General features: G+C 41.7%; 1 protein-coding gene across 2 annotated transcripts; it reads left to right on the top strand.

Annotated features, from left to right (window-relative positions):
* The first annotated feature begins 264 nt into the window (after positions 1 to 264).
* Positions 265 to 19,584, top strand: LOC146712591 (NLR family CARD domain-containing protein 3-like). Of its 2 annotated transcripts, XM_085452092.1 has the most exons (11): positions 265 to 338; positions 1,328 to 1,443; positions 1,528 to 1,629; positions 1,990 to 2,106; positions 5,164 to 5,242; positions 6,325 to 6,550; positions 6,681 to 8,487; positions 13,347 to 13,520; positions 16,391 to 16,564; positions 18,455 to 18,501; positions 18,649 to 19,584. In XM_085452092.1, exons 2-11 carry the CDS (start codon positions 1,355 to 1,357, stop codon positions 19,188 to 19,190), a joined length of 3,357 nt encoding a protein of 1,118 aa, XP_085308218.1. In that variant the 5' UTR covers positions 265 to 338; positions 1,328 to 1,354; the 3' UTR covers positions 19,191 to 19,584. The 2 variants fall into 2 exon arrangements, with proteins under 2 accessions (XP_085308218.1, XP_085308219.1); XM_085452093.1 differs by lacking the exons at positions 16,391 to 16,564; positions 18,455 to 18,501; positions 18,649 to 19,584 and having other exon boundaries at positions 289 to 338; positions 13,347 to 13,524.
* Positions 19,585 to 19,800: the final 216 nt, after the last annotated feature.

The following is a 19,800-nucleotide window of genomic DNA, read 5'->3' as shown; positions in this document are numbered from 1 at the left end:
TCTATTTTTAATATTATAATTTAATTTAAATATAATATACAATAAAAATTGTCACTTTGTAGTTTTTTCTAAGCATTTGAACTTTCAAAAACTAAAATTAAATATCCTGTATCATAACTACAGTTTTAAAAAATCAAACCTGTGAAAATGAGCTGTAAATTCAGAGTGATGATGGTTTTTCATGTGTAGTCTCTGACTAACGTCATTAGAAGGGGCGGGGCTCCAGCTGGGTATTCCCGAGATGACGCTAACGTCTCTGCGTGTTTCCTTCTTTCTATGGCTCCTCCTTCCTGGACTTGGTGTTTGTGAATGATGCTGGTGGCCGTTTCCATGTGAAGGTAACGTTAGCAGTTTGTAATGTTTTCCTTGCAGCTTAGTTCCAGCACAAATCTGCCGCTCAATAGTAACGGATTCACAGCTGGACCATTTAATGTGTGAGACTGACTCAGACTGATGATCTCTAGCATAGCGATGGCGGCTGACTGCAGTAAGGAGACCTGTGACAAATGGTCCGACTTTAGCCTGGCTGGTAGCTCAGCACCGTGTAAAATGCAGAGAGGCGTCATACATGACATTCTTTATGTTTACAGCTGGTGCGGAACGTTGGACCAAGTCTAATCTCAACACAGAAGTTCATACTTCCCTAATTCTAGTTCTTACAAGTTCGCTCGGGAGTGCAGACTTCCGAGGACACGACGCGGTAGTTCAGCAGTAAAGGCAGTGTACGGGATGGCGTCACAGCTAAGCTCAGCTCCAGTGTTTTTGTTACCATCTCCCGTTAATTCCAATGATTAATATTTATGATGGAATTTGTTCATGATATGCCCAATTACTCGAGTTCTTTAAAAAAAAATATTAGTAAAAAAGTATTTTCAAGTGTTTTAGCAAAATGCGTGGGTATCAAAGTACCATCATTGTGAATTCATTCAGAAAGATTGCATGGACTGATTTGTTCATTGATTTGATTAAGAGGACATTAAAAACTGTAAAGAATTGAACACTACTATACTGAAATAAACATGGAACAATCAATAACTGTAGCAATTGCTGTAAAGGATGCCTCCCTGTCTTTAATAATTTCTTCTAACATGGCGGGATCTGTATGATCTGTTTCACAGTGTTTAACTAACCTCGTACAGTTAAGCAGCAAGAGTCACTACATGACTGAAACACAAACTTCATCTTTCTGAATAAAAAAAATTCACATCTATACACAGGGCTGAATGATAAAAGCTGTGTTTCAGATGGAGTGGATGTTAGTCCAACACATCAGACACGACCTCTGCAGCTCTCATGTGCACATGAATGATTTGTGTTTCCTCTGCAGGTAGAAAGTGTGTGTGAGCTGAGCAGCATGGATCAGTGTGAGGACAGAGAGGAGGGAGCCCCTCCCTCTAAAAGCACTCTGTGTGGGGAACATGAGAGCCAGACCAAAGCTCAGAGGTGAGATGACCATCTCTAACTGTCCATGACTCTTCTCCATGTCACAGCTCAGCACTCACATCACTGCTCCATCATTATTCACAGGAACCAGCCTGGACCTCCACCCAGCTCTGTGTCCTTACAGAGTGACCGGTCTGCAGACCGTCCCATTGATTTTAAAAGCCAGCAGTTGTCTGCTGCAGAGAGGTGAGCTGTTAGTAACATTTGATTTCTCTGATGTCAGTTTGATTTAAATAAACTTCTTGATGTTGTTTCCTGGTCAAAGGAAGTCACTGAGTGAGGAGTTCCTTTATTCTGTAAAACATGTCCAACATGTACATTTAAACTCCTGCTGCTCACAGTAGGACCATCAATAGTCCTGCACACTGTAAATGACTGTGTTTACTTCTAGGTGGCGCTCTGTTCTCACACTGCCAACACTAGTTTGGAGTTCCCTTCTGCTCATGCTCATCCTGAAAACCTGTTTCTCTTTGGGATGATGAAGGTATTCTTAGTCTTCATCAGCTTCTGTGGCTGTAAATTAAAAACACATTTTTCTTCTAACAGGATTTATGAGAGAGCTGCTGGACCTGAACCCGAACCCAGCTGTGTGTCCTTAAAGAGTGACCGTTCTGCAGATCGTCCCATTGATTTTAAATCCCAGCCTCTGTCTGCTGCAGAGAGGTGAGCTTTGATTTAACTGCTTGATGTTGTTGGATATAAACTGAAGTGCAAACACGTCATTCCCTCAATCCAATTTAAACTGTCTTAAAAACAACCTTTTGGTTTACTGAAAATCCACCTCAGCAAACAGGAAGTCATGCTCGTGCTCATGTTTTCCTCCAATAGTTCTGACACTCACTAGTCCTCGGCCACCTTCCTTATGTTTAGTGTACACTCTCAGGGTGCTGGATTTAAGGTGCAACACTCAATGCATGGTAAGGAACTTCTTGTCTTGATGACAGCGGGTACTGGGTACACCACCACTCACCCCCACACCTAACTGTCAGCAAATATAAAGTAAGATGAGTCTATTAGCAGGAACCAAAAAACAGGTGACATCATGTTCTGTACCGGCGCAAGATAGTGCTAAACATGCTATACTTTGACTTTAAAGGCTTATTTCTTAAATCCAGCTTCACAGACAGTATTAGGGCTCCATGGTATAAATTGGCCTTTATTTATGCGCTGTTTCCTGTCCATTTTAATGCTGACTATTAAAAAGCTTGAGGTGTTGCAGATGAATATGAACAAATTTAAAAAAAAAAGTTTCAAACAAACAACTTTATTTTATACTACTGTTTATGTTATCTCGTTATTTGAGCCTTAGGCTTGTGCATTTTGGTGTCACATTCGGTGACGCTGTTGCTCAGTATGTTACTCATAACATAGTGCTGTATGTGGGTGGAGCAGCCCGGAGGTTAGCAGATGTGTGGCTGCGGGCTGTTCCTCCTATGCTGAGTGAGTCAGCGTAAACTGACATGGCTTAAACTCTGTTCCAACCATGACTGGTTCGGAGAAGCTCTATTCTGATGTTCTCCTATGTTGTCTGTCAAAACATGGACAGACTTAGGCATATCAGCCAGCTTTATATTGATCATGTCTCATATTGCAGTATTGGAAAAGTTATTTCAGTATAAGATTGTCTTTTGTTTTCTTGTCTGGCCCTATACCAACAGTGCTGAAAAAGATGTTGATAACATTGTTACATTTTCTGAATTTCAGTATTGTACTTCATTGCCTGTTCAGGTATCCCTACTTTGGACATCTGTTCATCCAAGGAATATTTAATATTAATATTACAGCTAACCGGTAACATGTGCAGAATAGGAACACAAAATATTTAATATACTGTAGAATCAAATAACTTATCTAACATAGAGTAATACTCAATATTTAATCAGGGTTAGGCTAGATTTTATAAACTAATTTATTGTTAGCTGAATAATTTTTGATGGGGAAATGTTATTCTAATTTAATTTGGTTTGTTTGTTTGTGATTTTAAAAAGATATTTATAGATTTTATTAAACCATTTGCATTTTAAACTCTGCGAACGACTGGCGACCTGTCCAGTGTTTCTCCTGCTGGGATAGGTTACAGTCCCCCCACAACCCTGGCAATGATAGGCTGAAGAGAATGGATGGATTTGCATTTTAAAATCAAGATAATGAACTTCAAGTATTTTTTTATTTTGTTTTATTTTATTTTCCTATCAGGATCAATCAGAAATTTGGGGCGATCGTGGCTCAAGAGTTAGGTGTTTGTCTTGTAATCGGAAGGTTGCCGGTTCGAGCCCCGGCTCGGACAGTCTCGGCCGTTGTGTCCTTGGGCAAGACACTTCACCTACCGCCTACTGGTGTTGGCCAGAGGGGCCGATGGCGCGACATGGCAGCCTCGCTTCTGTCAGTCTGCCCCAGGGCAGCTGTGGCTACACCTGTAGCTGCCTCCACCAGTGTGTGGATGTGAGAGTGAATGAATAGTGGTATTGTAAAGCGCTTTGAGGGGTCCCGAAAAGCGCTATATAAATGCAATCCATTATTATTATTATTATTATTATTATTTGATTCCCGTGAACCAGCTGTGTGTCCTTCAAGAGTGACCAATCAAAATATTTTATTATTACATTTAAATCAGACGTGTGTCCTCCGGCAGAGGTAATGTGTGTCTAAATGTTGTTATGACTCAGTGTTTGTGAATAAATCCTCCATCATGTTGAATGTCAGCTCAGCTCTGTTTCACACACATTTCTATGTTTATATGTGAAGCAGTGTAGGTTGGACTGTTTCCACAAACAACAGTGTAGGGAGGAACTTCCACTCGGGTGTTTTAGGTGTTGCTGGATGGAGGGGGGCAAATAGTTTAATGAGTGTGACTCCATGTGAGCGCTGCTTTGATTTCTGGCTGAGAAGTTTGTCTTCATGGAGGTTTTTTGGATTCTTGCATTGATAAAATGAAGAGCATGAACTGTGAACACTGAACTTTCCATCTGAAGCCAGAAGAAAGACGTTTGGACTTTGATTTCTCTGAAGCTTGTCTCCATCATTTTTCAGTTTTAATGTAATTTCACCTTCAGTATAACAGAGGCATGATCTGATGAGGTTCTTGTTCGAATAATGAACTGACTAATAAAGAAACCTCCTTTAAAACATGAAGCAATGATCCAGCTGGCTGTTGGCAGCATGCCTACCAGAGTGATGTGTATAATCTTCAGACAGCTGTTCTCTGGATCAATCGGACAGATCAGGAGGAGTGCAGGATTCATGCAGAGGAGGTTCCACGTTTTCCATGAACTTCCTGTCACTGTGTCACATGTAATAGTGTAGAAGGACTCAATTCAGAGCTACAGGAAGAAGACAAAGTTTGACACTCAGCTTTGTGCAGTCGACCTGAGCCAGTCATACACTAGATCTGATCACATCAACACTCCTGCAGGTCCAGCAGCTTCAGCTACATCACAAGAAAATACCTGAGTAAATTTAATAATAATATACAAACATTAATTTTGAGATAGACTGTGCTTGTAGTTTACCAAAAAGAGCAGCAATAAATAAGAGAAAAAGAAGAAATACAAGCAAAAGACAATAAGAGTAGTCAAGAGCAAGATACTAACAAGGTATCAGACAAAAGTATTATTATTATTATTATTATTATTATTATTATTATTAGGGATGGGAAGCACCAGCATCTTATTTACTTGGTTATCTTTTGTATTATTCTTGATCTTCATGATTCCTCCACAGAGTGGACCAGCAGAGCTCAGAGGTTCCCAGTGGTCAGTCTTCCCAGCAGCATCAAACACACCTGGACTCCATATTTATGGTCTGTACATGTACAACAACTACTTTTACATGCAAGGGTTTTAGTTCAGAAGGTAGATCCAATTGTCCTTGACAGACCTCTGCCTCCTTTAAATTGCATGACATAATTTTTGAGATGTGTAGTTATTCCTCTTCCCTCTTAGCAATAATTGTCCATATAACATACTTTTTCTAATTACCGGAGGCAAGGCTCAGTGTATTAGAAGCACAACTCAACACTGTTTAAATGAAAGCATAAACACTGGAAGCTGGGAAAACCTAAACAACATAAAACTGTGGTGTTGTTGACCACTGACTAATTTGACCTGAACAGTTACATGTCATCCTTCAACTGCTGGCTCTAATGGTAGTGTCCGGTAAACTATCTGCCTAGATAGATAATTGGAAAACATTATAGAAAAAACTTGGTCTTGTCATGAAATATGGCATCTATGGCATTTTGAACAGTGCAGGTCTGATCGAAAATACGTCTCATTCTTTTTTTTTGTTTGTTGTTAAAGACAGGTCAGGGTTTGGACTCTTGGTATTGCACATCACTGAATTGATTTCTATGAATTAAGCCTTTACTGCGGAAAATTTTAGTGATGTAAAAATGTTCAACACAGTGTTTGCACTGGGGAGTTATTAAAATGCTGCAGAGGTGAGATGTCATATACCCTTGACATTAGCTGAAAATCATATCTTTTGTTGCAGAGGTCATACTGCCTTATTATGTCAACCAGTTACTTCGCTGTCAAACTGCAGGTTTACTTGTGGTTCCTCAAGTTTCTAACCGTAGAATGGGAGGAATAGCTGTCAAGATCGTCTCCTCTAAAATCAGATACCAGTTTTTAATAGCAAGATGCCTGACTTTTAAGACTAGGCTTCCAACTTTCCTTTTTACTTGTAGTTAGGGTCAGGGGTGAGACTTCTGATGATATGCTCTAAAGTTCTCTTCTGTTACTCTCATGGACACATACAATATTGCATGTCTCTGTTTCCTCCCTCTTGTTGCTTGCATTTTGTTCTGTTTTTTCTCAGTGTCTATGGTACAGCAACCTCACCCTCCCACTCCGCCCTCATTCATAAAGTATTCCATTGCAGCTCTTGGAGGACAAAATGATCACTTTTGTGAAGAAAGAACTGAAGAAGATCCAGAAGGGTCTGTGTCCAGATTACCCAGAATGCTTAGCGAGTCAGACGGACAATAATTGTGCATTAGTGGGTGAGGATGAAGAGCCAAATAGCATCAGAGAATCATTTGTGAAGATCACACTGCATTTCCTGAGGAGAATAAAGCAGGATGAGCTGGCTGACGAATTACAGAGCAGTAAGAGGATTTCTTCAAAGATTTAAGCTGCTGGATGAACCTTTACTATTGTTTCAATGAATGGACATATATATTCAAAATATGTGCATATAATAATCCATAGTGATCTTTTGTCTATTGACTCTTTTAGGAACTTTAATTAGGGACGTTGAGTGGAGTCAACATGAACTTAAGTCTATTCTAAAGAAGAAGTTCCAGTGTGTGTTTGAGGGGATCGCTAAAGCAGGAAACCCAACCCTCCTGAATCAGATCTACACAGAGCTCTACATCACAGAGGGAGGGACTGCAGAGGTCAATGATGAACATGAGGTCAGACAGATTGAAACAGCATCCAGGAAACCAGACAATCTAGAGTGTACAATCAGACAAGAAGACATCTTTAAAGCCTCACCTGGAAGAGATGAACCAATCAGAACAGTGCTGACAAAGGGAGTGGCTGGCATTGGGAAAACAGTCTTAACACAGAAATACACCCTGGACTGGGCTGAAGACAAAGCCAACCAGGACATCCAATTCATGTTTCCATTCACTTTCAGAGAGCTGAATGTGCTGAAAGAGGAAAAGTTCAGCTTGGTGGAACTTGTTCATCACTTCTTTACTGAAACCAAAGAAGCAGGAATCTGCAGCTTTGAAGACTTCCAGGTTGTGTTCATCTTTGATGGTCTGGATGAGTGTCGACTTCCTCTGGACTTCCACAAAACTACAATCCTAACTGACCCTAGAAAGTCCACCTCAGTGGATGTGCTGCTGATAAACCTCATCAGGGGGAAACTGCTTCCCTCTGCTCACCTCTGGATAACCACACGACCTGCAGCAGCCAATCAGATCCCTCCCGACTGTGTTGACATGGTGACAGAGGTCAGAGGGTTCACTGACCCACAGAAGGAGGAGTACTTCAAAAAGAGATTTAGGGATAAGAAGCAGGCCAAAATAATCCTCTCCCACATCAAGACATCACGAAGCCTCCACATCATGTGCCACATCCCAGTCTTCTGCTGGATCACTGCTACAGTTCTGGAGGATGTGCTGAAAACCAGAGAGGGAGGACAGCTGCCCAAGACCCTGACTGAGATGTACATCCACTTCCTGGTGGTTCAGGCCAAAGTGAAGACGGTCAAGTATGACGGAGGAGCTGAGACAGATCCACACTGGAGTCCAGAGAGCAGGAAGATGATGGAGTCTCTGGGAAAACTGGCCTTTGATCAGCTGCAGAAAGGAAACCTGATCTTCTATGAATCAGACCTGACAGAGTGTGGCATCGATATCAGAGCAGCCTCAGTGTACTCAGGAGTGGTCACACAGATCTTTAAAGAGGAGAGAGGACTGTACCAGGACAAGGTGTTCTGCTTCATCCATCTGAGTGTTCAGGAGTTTCTGGCTGCTCTTCATGTCCACCTGAGCTTCATCAACTCTGGACTCAATCTGCTGGAAGAACAAAAAACAACCTTCCAGAAATCTGAAAGAAGTGAATCTGCAGAGAAACACTTCTACCAGAGTGCTGTGGACAAGGCCTTACAGAGTCCAAATGGACACCTGGACTTGTTCCTCCGCTTCCTCCTGGGTCTGTCAGTGCAGATCAATCAGAGTCTCCTTCGAGGTCTGCTGACTCTGACAGGAAGTAGCTCACAGACCAATAAGAAAACAGTCCAGTACATCAAGGAGAAGCTCAGTGAGAATCTGTCTGCAGAGAAAAGCATCAATCTGTTCCACTGTCTGAATGAACTGAATGATTGTTCTCTAGTGGAGGAAATCCAACAGTCCCTGAAAGCAGAACGCCTCTCCACAAATAAACTGTCTCCTGCTCAGTGGTCAGCTCTGGTCTTCATCTTACTGTCATCAGAAGAAGATCTGGATGTGTTTGACCTGAAGAAATACTCTGCATCAGAGGAGGCTCTTCTGAGGCTGCTGCCAGTGGTCCAAGCCTCCAACCAAGCTCTGTAAGTAAATATGTGATCATAGCTTTAGTTTTGAAATGTTGATTCTACTTAATAGAAAACCATCCATCCATCCATTTTCTTCTGCTTATCCTTACTGGGGTGATGGGGAGGGGAGGGGGGGGGATGTTCTAGGCCTACCCTATCTAGCTTAGGGCGAGAGGCAGGGTACACTCTTTGGTTTTCACCAATCTAATTCAGGGCTAGCACAGAGAGACAAACAACCATTCACACTCACATGGAAAGCATGTATGCACAATGGAAAAAAGAACAATTGAATTAAACTTATAATCTTGTAAAGCTGATTCTGTTCATTTGAATGTAAAATTCTCCATGGAAGGGATGTTTTGTCAGTCAAGTGACTTTCTTAGTTTCAGTTGACATGTTTCTACAATTTTATAAACAGTACTTTTCCATAATGAACAAAATGATCACAGTGGACCAACAATGGGTTATGAGGTCAATGTCGTGACCATTAATATAGAAATTTTCATGATCATTTATCAATAAGTAATTAGTACAATTCAGAGAAAGTTGGGGAATGGTTGCAGTCACACATGGTATGCGTAATATGTGACCTGAAGATGGCTACAAGAGCAGACACACTCAGCAGGCTACTGTTCAGAGTGGTCCTGTTGTTAAGGTGGAGTCATCCTGTAATCTCTTTCAAACTACCTTCACTACTTAAGTTACTGGAGGTAACTGAAGGTAAGGGCAGGTAAATGGTGATGCAACATGATATGAGACCATTGTTTTATCTTCAATACAGGGAGTGCAGAATTATTAGGCAAGTTGTATTTTTGAGGAATAACTTTATTATTGAACAACAACCATGTTCTCAATGAACCCAAAAAACTCATTAATATCAAAGCTGAATGTTTTTGGAAGTAGTTTTTAGTTTGTTTTTAGTTTTAGCTATTTTAGGGGGATATCTGTGTGTGCAGGTGACTATTACTGTGCAGAATTATTAGGCAACTTAACAAAAAACAAATATATACCCATTTCAATTATTTATTTTTACCAGTGAAACCAATATAACATCTCCACATTCACAAATATACATTTCTGACATTCAAAAACAAAACAAAAACAAATCAGCGACCAATATAGCCACCTTTCTTTGCAAGGACACTCAAAAGCCTGCCATCCATGGATTCTGTCAGTGTTTTGATCTGTTCACCATCAACATTGCGTGCAGCAGCAACCACAGCCTCCCAGACACTGTTCAGAGAGGTGTACTGTTTTCCCTCCTTGTAAATCTCACATTTGATGATGGACCACAGGTTCTCAATGGGGTTCAGATCAGGTGAACAAGGAGGCCATGTCATTAGTTTTTCTTCTTTTATACCCTTTCTTGCCAGCCACGCTGTGGAGTACTTGGACGCGTGTGATGGAGCATTGTCCTGCATGAAAATCATGTTTTTCTTGAAGGATGCAGACTTCTTCCTGTACCACTGCTTGAAGAAGGTGTCTTCCAGAAACTGGCAGTAGGACTGGGAGTTGAGCTTGACTCCATCCTCAACCCGAAAAGGCCCCACAAGCTCATCTTTGATGATACCAGCCCAAACCAGTACTCCACCTCCACCTTGCTGGCGTCTGAGTGGGACTGGAGCTCTCTGCCCTTTACCAGTCCAGCCACGGGCCCATCCATCTGGCCCATCAAGACTCACTCTCATTTCATCAGTCCATAAAACCTTAGAAAAACCAGTCTTGAGATATTTCTTGGCCCAGTCTTGACGTTTCAGCTTGTGTGTCTTGTTCAGTGGTGGTCGTCTTTCAGCCTTTCTTACCTTGGCCATGTCTCTGAGTATCCGGTTGTTCAGTGATGACGCGACGAATCCTACTTCCGGGTCTAAAGTAGTCTGCGTTTAATATGGCTTTTGTGTTGTTAACATGTTTAATGTTATGTATTTTCTTCTATTTGATCTCAAAAAGCTCCTAAAACAGTCAGTGATCCCTGTTGACCTCCCTCGGCTTTTATTACCACTAATCATTTATTTAAGCTCAGTTTTTAAAACCTTAGGATGTAACTACAGCCCAGCCCATGCAGCAGTATATGAATGACTAACCTCGTATTGTGGATGGATTATCTCAGTTGTTCTCCTGGCTGAAGTTTGGTCCTTTTACAGCATCCTGCCATGCGATTACATTTGTTCCTGACCACCGAGAACACTCACGTTAACTTTTATCGAGTGGAAAAAAAGTTAGCTTGTTTATATTATGGAAGACTATACTATGGAAGACATCCTGCATCGTCCCGGTCCCCAAAAAGAACCGGCCCAATGAGCTGAATGACTTCCGACCGGTGGCACTGACGTCACATCTTATGAAGACTCTAGAGCGGCTCTTCCTCAACCTCCTCCGACCACAGGTACAACATGCCCAGGACCCACTACAGTTTGCATACAAGGCGGGTGTCGGAGTGGAGGATGCCATCCTGTACCTCCTACACAGAGCCCACTCACACCTGGATGGGGGAAAAGGCACGGTCAGGATCCTGTTTCTTGACTTTTCCAGTGCCTTTAATACCATCCGGCCCTGTATGCTTCAAGAAAAACTGAACAGGATGGAGGTGGACCCCTGCCTGGTGGCTTGGATCTCCGACTACCTCACCGACAGACCACAGTACGTCAGGCTGAAGGACATCACGTCTGACACTGTGGTCAGCAGCACAGGAGCACCACAGGGAACTGTGCTGTCCCCTCTTCTCTTCACCCTGTACACCTCTGACTTCTGCTACAACTCTGAATTATGCCACATTCAGAAGTTTGCAGACGACACAGCCATCATGGGGTGTATCTGGGATGATCAGGAAGAGGAGTACAGAAGTCTGGTGAGGAACTTTGTCGCATGGAGTCACACAAACCACCTGCAACTCAACACCTCAAAGACTAAGGAACTGGTTGTGGACTTCGGGAGGTCCAGAGAAGGTCCACTGCCGGTTCAGATAGAGGGGGAGGAGGTGGAGGTGGTCAACAAGTACAAGTACCTCGGGCTGTGGGTGGACAATAAACTGGACTGGTCATGCAACACAGAGCACCTGTATAAAAAAGCCCAAAGCCGACTGTACTTCCTCAGGAGGCTGAGGTCTTTTAACATCTGCAGGAAGCTCCTGAGGATGTTTTACCAGTCGGTGGTTGCTGGAGTACTTTTCTATGCTGTGGTGTGCTGGGGGAGCAGCACAGCAAAGAAGGACTCATCCAGGCTGGAGAAACTGATCAGGAGGGCTAGCTCCGTGGTCGGCATGAAGCTGGACACTCTGGTGACAGTGGCAGAGAAAAGGACATTAAAGAAACTGATGGACATTATGGACAATGCCAGACATCCTCTGCACACGGCCATTAACAACCAGAAGAGTCTGTTCAGTGACAGGTTGCTTCTCCCAAAGACAAGAACTAACAGACTTAAAAACTCCTTTGTCCCACACGCCATCAGACTGTTTAACTCCTCTCTGGAGGGGAGAGGGAGGGGAAACAGGAGGACAAAGGAGGGAACAACTAAGCTGTAGTGCCTCTTCACCTCACTGTGCAATACCTTTTGTGCAATACTTTTGTAAATAGTCAACGGTGCAATAGACTCAATACTTGAAATGTGCAATTCACTTGTATTTTTATTTTTATTCCTATTTATTCTATTTATCCCCTTCGTATATTTTATTTATATTGTCTCTGTATTTATATATATGTGTGTGTGTATAACTCTGTAACTTCTGTCGGTGCTGTGCTTTTTTGGAAATCGAATTTCCCAGAGGAACCCACCCGAGGGATTAATAGAGTTCTATCTTATCTTATCTTATCTTAGCCCAACTTCAGTAACCCTACAAACGTCACTGCTGTTTAGTTTTCTGTCTTCATTTATGCTGGAAGTGATAACAGAGCTGTACGTTTTAATTTGTTTCCAAAACCCCGCAGTCAGGACATGCTATATTGTATTTAGATAGAAGCTAGCGAGCTAACTCCCTGCTAACTTCTAACTCCGTTAAATGTCATAAATTCCGTTTTCATGGATGCCTGGATGTTAAACTCAATTGTTACACCTGGTAGAGCAGAACGCTGATCATTTTATTAAAGATGAAAGACTTTAGACAGTTTTTCAACTCTCAGTAATGCCACAGTGATCGTTTGATATATGGACCTGCAGCGGAGTTTAGACCCAGACACGGCTAGTGACGTCAGACTGAACAATCGGATTGCACACCTTGTGCTTTTGGGCACTCCAGTGATGTTGCAGCTCTGAAATATGGCCAAACTGGTGGCAAGTGGCATCTTGGCAGCTGCACGCTTGACTTTTCTCAGTTCATGGGCAGTTATTTTGCGCCTTGGTTTTTCCACACGCTTCTTGCGACCCTGTTGACTATTTTAAATGAAACGCTTGATTGTTCGACGATCACGCTTCAGAAGCTTTGCAATTTTGAGACTGCTGCATCCCTCTGCAAGATATCTCACTATTTTTGACTTTTCTGAGCCTGTCGGGTCCTTTTGACCCATTTTGCCAAAGGAAAGGACGTTGCCTAATAATTATGCACACCTGATATAGGGTGTTGATGTCATTAGACCACACCCCTTCTCATTACAGAGATGCACATCACCTAATATGCTTAATTGGTAGTAGGCTTTGGAGCCTATACAGCTTGGAGTAAGACAACATGCATGAAGAGGATGATGTGGACAAAATACTCATTTGCCTAATAATTCTGCACTCCCTGTAGTAGCATATCTCACCACCTCCTTGAAATCCAAAGTGTTTTGAGCCAGAAATCTTGATACATTGCATATAGCCAAGTTGAACACATAGACAATAGGTCATAGGTAAACCATACAGTGCTTTGTTTTTTTTTTATCACAAATGTCATTGTGTTTCAGACTGAGTGGCTGTAACCTCTCAGAGAGAAGTTGTAAAGCTCTGTCCTCAGTTCTCAGCTCTCAGTCCTCTAATCTGAGAGAGCTGGATCTGAGTAACAACAACCTGCAGGACTCAGGAGTGAAGATTCTCTCTACTGGACTGAAGAGTTTGTGTTGTACACTGGAAACTCTCCGGTAAGTAAACTTTTCCACTTTCATTTAAAAAAAATCTGAATTTCTGAATAATTATTTTTGCATAGATAGCTAACCCTTATAGAAATTTAAAACTACCTTTTATTAACCTTTTACATGTATTATCAGATTCTGACTTGCTATCTAAAAATGTTTGATATGCGAATTTTGTTTTAGATTTGTTTGAATAAATCAAATTTATGCAATGATCATTTAGAGATCTATGGCTATTTTGTGTTCATAGCATACCAATTTCCTTTCATTGTTATGAACTGTAGCATTAGGAGTTAGATTTAGGACTACAGAAAAATTAAGAGAAAAGCTACATTTTGCATTTAGTTAGAATACCAAAAAAAGTATATTGTACAGACATCCATAGATATGCTGAGATGTATTGTCATTGATTTTTCTTGAGGTCATCGGGTGTTTTGGGCCTTGCAACATTAAGACAGCCTTGATTAGGTGACTCAGTCAGGCCTGATCAGACCTTGACTTATGTCCCAGCTGCACTGGCCCACGACTTGGACCTATTAATGCAAATCCACCTAAAGGCTCTTTTTGCAGCCTCGGTGACAGATTTGATGGCCTTCCTCTTTGCAGCTCCTCTGATGCCAAGAGAGTTGTAGGTCTTAGAGAGGAATATCTGGCATCAGTAAGCCATTAAAAGGAGATTTTTCTTTGACTGCAGACCTGTTTACTGTCCCTAAGGGCTTTTGGGTAGCTGTTGTAGATATGCAGTGTACCCTCACCATGTTTGGAGGAGGCATGTTGGATGCTTTCTCTTGTCACAGATAAGCAGGCTTGCTGGACAGGGTAGCATGTCATACATAGCTTGGAGCACGAACTTCATGCCCTGAGGTTCTGCATACCAGATGTCATCCTAGGTGATTGTATTCTTCTATTCTCCTTCCCGTTTCATCCATGTCCCCTGGTGCCACATTTACAGTATGTATGCTAGTTTATGCTTTGTCGATTTAGTTTGCTACTTATCTTTATGAACTTTAATCTTTTGTTCACACCTGCCTGCTTGATCATCATCATGATAGATAGACAGATAGATAAACAGCCATGCTTTTCCCATCCATCATCAAGTATCCTTAAAAGGGTAAAAAGCTGATCCAGTGTTCCGTAACTAGGAAGAAAATCACATTGTTACTCCAGTATTCGAAATCGACTACCAGACGGACTCTCCTTTCCAGCCCCTTGGCATAGATTTTTCCAGTGAGACTGAGGAGTGTGATCCCTCTATAATTGGAGCACACCCTCCGGTCCCACTTGTTCAGTACCCCAGGCTGCCAATCCAAAGGTACTACCCCTGATCTGCATGCAACATTGTAGAAGCAAATTGTAGAGGGCAAATCTCATCCAGTACAGGGGCTTGGCCATCAAAGATTTGTTTAACTGCCTCAGTGACCTAACGCCTCGTGATGGAGGAGTCGTCCCCCTTATCCCCAGACTCTGCTTCCTCTATGAAAGACATGTCAGTGGGATTAAGGAGGTCCTCGAAGTATTCTTTCCAATATTCTGCTGTGCAGGCAGGCAGGAAAGGACTCAAAATTTAGACTGAATCGCGGAGATGAAACTTAAACTCAAAAAGGCAGCTTTATTGCTGGACACGAGAAAAAACTAAACTTGAATATACAAAATAAACTTGGCAGGCTTAGCAGGCAGAACAGACAGATTGGTATGAGGGAGACTGCGACACGGAATTGAGAGAGACGCTGACATAAATACACAGAAAGATAAAAGGGGATGTGGGAGCACACGGGGAACACAGCTGACATGGATAATCATAGCGAGACAGAACGTACATGGAAACACAAGACCTTCACAATAAAACAGGTAACGAGATACGAGTGGAGGAGAGACAGACGAGAGGGAACGAAGGAGAGAGGCAGACATGACGGGCTGGAGAAACAAGATGGAATAAAACACAAGGAGAGAAAAAAGGCACAAGGACTCACACCACTGTATAAACACAGACACCCAGGGGGAGACACTGAGGGCAAAGACACAAGGGGAAATCTAATAAACCAAACTAAGCAGAATAACCTAGGGACAATAGAATAAACCCATAGAATAACAACATGACTTAAATATAATACAAAATGACAGAAAATACAATAAAACTCAAAAACACTGCATAGAATAACCCAGGACCATGACACTTGACAATATCCTCAGTTTAAATAAGCTTTCCCATCTTGAGTCACCTGACAGGTTGCCAGAATCTCTTTGAGGCAGTCTGAAAGTCTTTTTCTATGGGCTCTCCGAGCAAAGATTCACAGCTTTGGCTAACTGCCTAAAGAGGTATACAAGAGGGATAGAAGGGATAGAATAAACCAGCTGTTCTCCAGTGAACCATCAGGTGTGCTGTTACTGGCAGGGGAACAATATGAGAACAGCAGCTCAGTCCTGTTCTGCATAGGTCTGAACCCCCTCAATCAGATTATCAATTACTGGCTACAGATGCCAGGCATGGAATGACGCAATTATTAACCACCTCTTCTACGTGGATGACATCAAGCAGTATGCCAGGGGAAACAACCCAATGTTAGGCAGGTGGTCCTAATATTGTGCCTGATTGATGTATAAGGTGCACTTATAAATCAAGTTAAAGGTATATGTATTGTTATTGGTATCGGTTCAGGGAACACAAGCCCTTTGTTTACTTTATATCAGATCGATACCAAAATTTACAATTTTGCACACCCTGCATCTAATTCCCAGAATTTCCGAAAATAGATGTGGATTATTACAAAAGAAAACAAAAGAAAATTGTCCTACTATAAATAAAGCAGAATTAAACTGAAAAAATGAAGAAAATATAAGTCAAGTGTTTATGGATGAATTGTTGTGTGGTGTGTTTGCAGTCTGTCAGGCTGTCTGATCACAGAGGAAGGCTGTACTTCTCTGGCTTCAGCTCTGAGTTCCAATCCCTCTCATCTGAAAGAGCTGGACCTGAGCTACAATCAACCCGGTGTCTCAGGACTAAAACTGCTGTCGGCAGGATTGATGGATCCATCCTGGAGACTAGACACTCTCAGGTATGGAGAGAAGAGCTGGAAACATTTCTTTCAATTGTTCCTGTGCTCACAAAAGAAACATTAGTCCAGTTTATCAAGAAAAGTGAAAGATACTTATAAATTGAGACACCAAAAACTTTTATTGAGTTAGGAGACTGTAACAACCCCTCGTCGATGAAGTACAACCCATGAGTTTAACTTTCTGGGTATCCTTCCCAGATCTTATCTTCCATCTCCATTACTATTCCTTTCCATAATTTAGAACGATTACAAGGTGCAAAGTTGCAAACTTGTTGCATTCTACACATCACCGGCCATAAAAATGTAAAAATGGAACATAAAATAGTCAGAACTACCTATTAGTATAAATTATTAGAGTGCCACGGTAACTCATTAACGGAGATTTGCTGCGTTATGGCGTTAATGTAATTTTAACGGGATTAACGCTGAAAGCACTAGTGGGAACACAACGAATATGACTGCACATTTACGCCGACATCATCCTAGTGCAAAGACAAGTGGAAGCAGACAAAAACAACAAGCATGCATGCTACAAACTTTACCCGAGTCATTTAGACAGCCGTTAGCACATGATTCTCCTTATGGGGACCTGATATGTTTAATATGCTGCTGAGAATATACTGTCGGCCTGTCGATCTGTGTACTTGAGGAGTCGAAGGATCATCGTACTGGCTTTGGAGGATCTAGGAGAGTAGATGTGGTGAGCCCTGTCACTCTCCAGCGGGAGTGTGGCTGAAAGTGGGGTGAAAGGTGACTATCATAGCCCAGGCTACTGGACCTTTCCTTTGTGCACTACTGCACAGTCATGTTGGAACGACAAGGGGGCTTCCCCTAAACTTTTCTTACAATGTTGGCAGCATGAAATTATCCAAAATCCCACATTTGTCAATTATGCGGTGGTCAAAAATAATGTAGACTATTCCTTGCTGACTGAAGCAGCATCTTTCTGTAGGTAATCTGTAAGAGGACATAAAAGATAATGATGACCACGCAACACTTAATAGATTTGTTGCTGTGACAACAAATCCAACAACTATTCAAAGAACTGAGAGATCCAGGATCAGTCCAAATCAGGGGTGCTCACACTTTTTCCGCATGTGAGCTATTTTTAAAATGACCAAGTCAAAATGATCTACCCACTACAAAAATCCAAAACATATACTTATTTATAAATATATTGAGGATTCTTTATATCTACAATGTATATACATGCATAACCGCAATATCCAATATTTCACAACACAATTAACAATGTAAATTGTTTTTGTCATTACCTGTCATTTTCCGTGAACAGTTCGAAAATGCCGCTCCACATTTCCCTTCTTTGGCATTGCGATGGTAGCCTGGCAGATGAGGCAAACGCACTTCGAAAATGACATCGTGGAAAAAAAAAGTCCTCCTCCCATTCCGTATGAAAGTGATACGTTTTTGTCTTCTTACTTGGTCCAGCTCCCTCACTCATTTTTAACCCTTTCTTAGGTTTAAGAGAAAAAACCGAGAGCTAAAAATTGGAGTTAACTCGCTGACTAGCTTGTCAGTTTTACTACACTTCGCGCCGCTGTTTGCGCATGCGCAGCGACCTAAGCGTCAGAAAAAATCTGATGTCATCTGACTGGCTTCCCTGTATCAATCAAGTGATAGGATGGATGATAGGCTGGCATCTATTTTTTTTTAATGCCATGCGATCTACCAATACTACCTTTGCGATCGACGTATTGAGCACCCCTGGTCCAAATCATCAGCAGTTTGATCCATGTGTGGATTGAAGTGTATTTGTGAAAATGTTGGACTGTTCCTTTATCAGTGTGTAACAGTGTGTGAATGAGAGCCATGTAATGTCCATGTGTGCATGCTAAGACTATGCTGGTCTGACCCCCCTCCTCCTTTCAGGGTGGAGCCTGCTGGAGTCCAATGGTTAGAACCAAGTCTGAGGAAGTGTAAGTGTGTTTTTAATGGGATTCATGAAAACAAAGCAGCACACATTCAACCATCTTCATCATGTCAGGAGTCATCATCAAAGTGTCAATCAATGAACAGATGATGGATCAATAACTGCAGCTGGATTGTGTTTGTTCTCTCATCAGATTCCTGTCAACTCACAGTCGACACAAACACAGTGAACACAAACCTCAAACTGTCTGACAACAACAGAACTCTGACACATGTGGACGAGATTCAGTCATATCCTGATCATCCAGGCAGATTTGATCAACTTCCGCAGCTGCTGTGTAGAAATGGTCTGACTGGTCGCTGTTACTGGGAGGTCGAGTGGAGAGGAGGGGTTCTCATATCAGTGAGTTACACAGGAATCAGAAGGAAAGGAAACAGTAAAGATGTTGTGTTTGGGTGGAATGATCAGTCCTGGTGTCTCTACTGCTCTGATGATGGTCCTGATTCTGTCAGGCACAATAACAAAGGAACATCCATCATTGCCGCCGCCTCCTCTGTCTCTAACAGAGTAGCAGTGTATGTGGACTGTCCTGCTGGCACTCTGTCCTTCTACAAAGTCTCCTCTGACACTCTGATCCACCTCCACACCTTCAACACCACATTCACTGAAACGCTTTATCCTGGGTTTAGAGTCTATCCTGGTTGTTCTTTGAAAGTGTGTGTAGTTGAGGCATAAGTGTCGTCGTGTTAGAGAAACACTCTGACTGTTGAACAGATAGTTCAGTCTCTACATGTCTGTCTCTTTCACTCACAAACACGTTTTCAGATTCATGGATTCAATTAGTTGATGTTTGAAACTCTTCTAAATGATTCCTTGTAAACTTCTTGCTCTTCAGTCCTTTAGAGATGGAAGCTCCCATTATTCCAGGATCCACCTGTTGTTTTCTGTCTTTTTCTACTCAAAGTTTCACAGTGAATATCAGTATGTTTCTCTGAAACTCATGAAGATCACTTTTAAATAATAATATATATAATGAGTGATTTGTACAGTCGTTTATGGTATTTATTATATAGTAATACTAAATCAAAGCTGTTGACTTGTGACTGTACAATATAGATTTGAGTCAAGTGCAGATGTTCCAGATGTTTTCAGTCTCTGTGTTTTTCAGTGTGAAAGAGGAAAAAATGAACAATTGGGAGCAAACAAACATTAACATGTAGATAATGTAGTACAAAGTGATTTTTAGGAAATGAACCTTTTTTGTTTCATCATCTTATAATATTACAATATTTCAAAACAATCAAATGTGTTTGAAATGTCAGATTTAAAGTCAAATTGTTGAAAT

This window comes from Copadichromis virginalis, linkage group LG3, assembly GCF_057382275.1.
Source record: "Copadichromis virginalis isolate Kocher_CV1m ecotype Utaka linkage group LG3, C_Virginalis_male_GT1.1, whole genome shotgun sequence".
In the NCBI taxonomy this organism is placed as follows: Eukaryota; Metazoa; Chordata; class Actinopteri; order Cichliformes; family Cichlidae; genus Copadichromis; species Copadichromis virginalis.
The sequence above is the reverse complement of the archived record's forward strand: the minus strand, read 5'-3'. Positions and strand labels throughout refer to the sequence as shown.

Excerpts from the sequence above, each read along its gene's own strand:
- LOC146712591 (XM_085452092.1), top strand. The coding sequence starts at position 1,355 with ATGGATCAGTGTGAGGACAGAGAGGAGGGAGCCCCTCCCTCTAAAAGC. Across the intron at positions 1,444-1,527 it reads AGCCAGACCAAAGCTCAGAG|GAACCAGCCTGGACCTCCAC; the intron begins GTGAGATGACCA and ends CATTATTCACAG. Across the intron at positions 8,488-13,346 it reads CAAGCCTCCAACCAAGCTCT|ACTGAGTGGCTGTAACCTCT; the intron begins GTAAGTAAATAT and ends ATTGTGTTTCAG.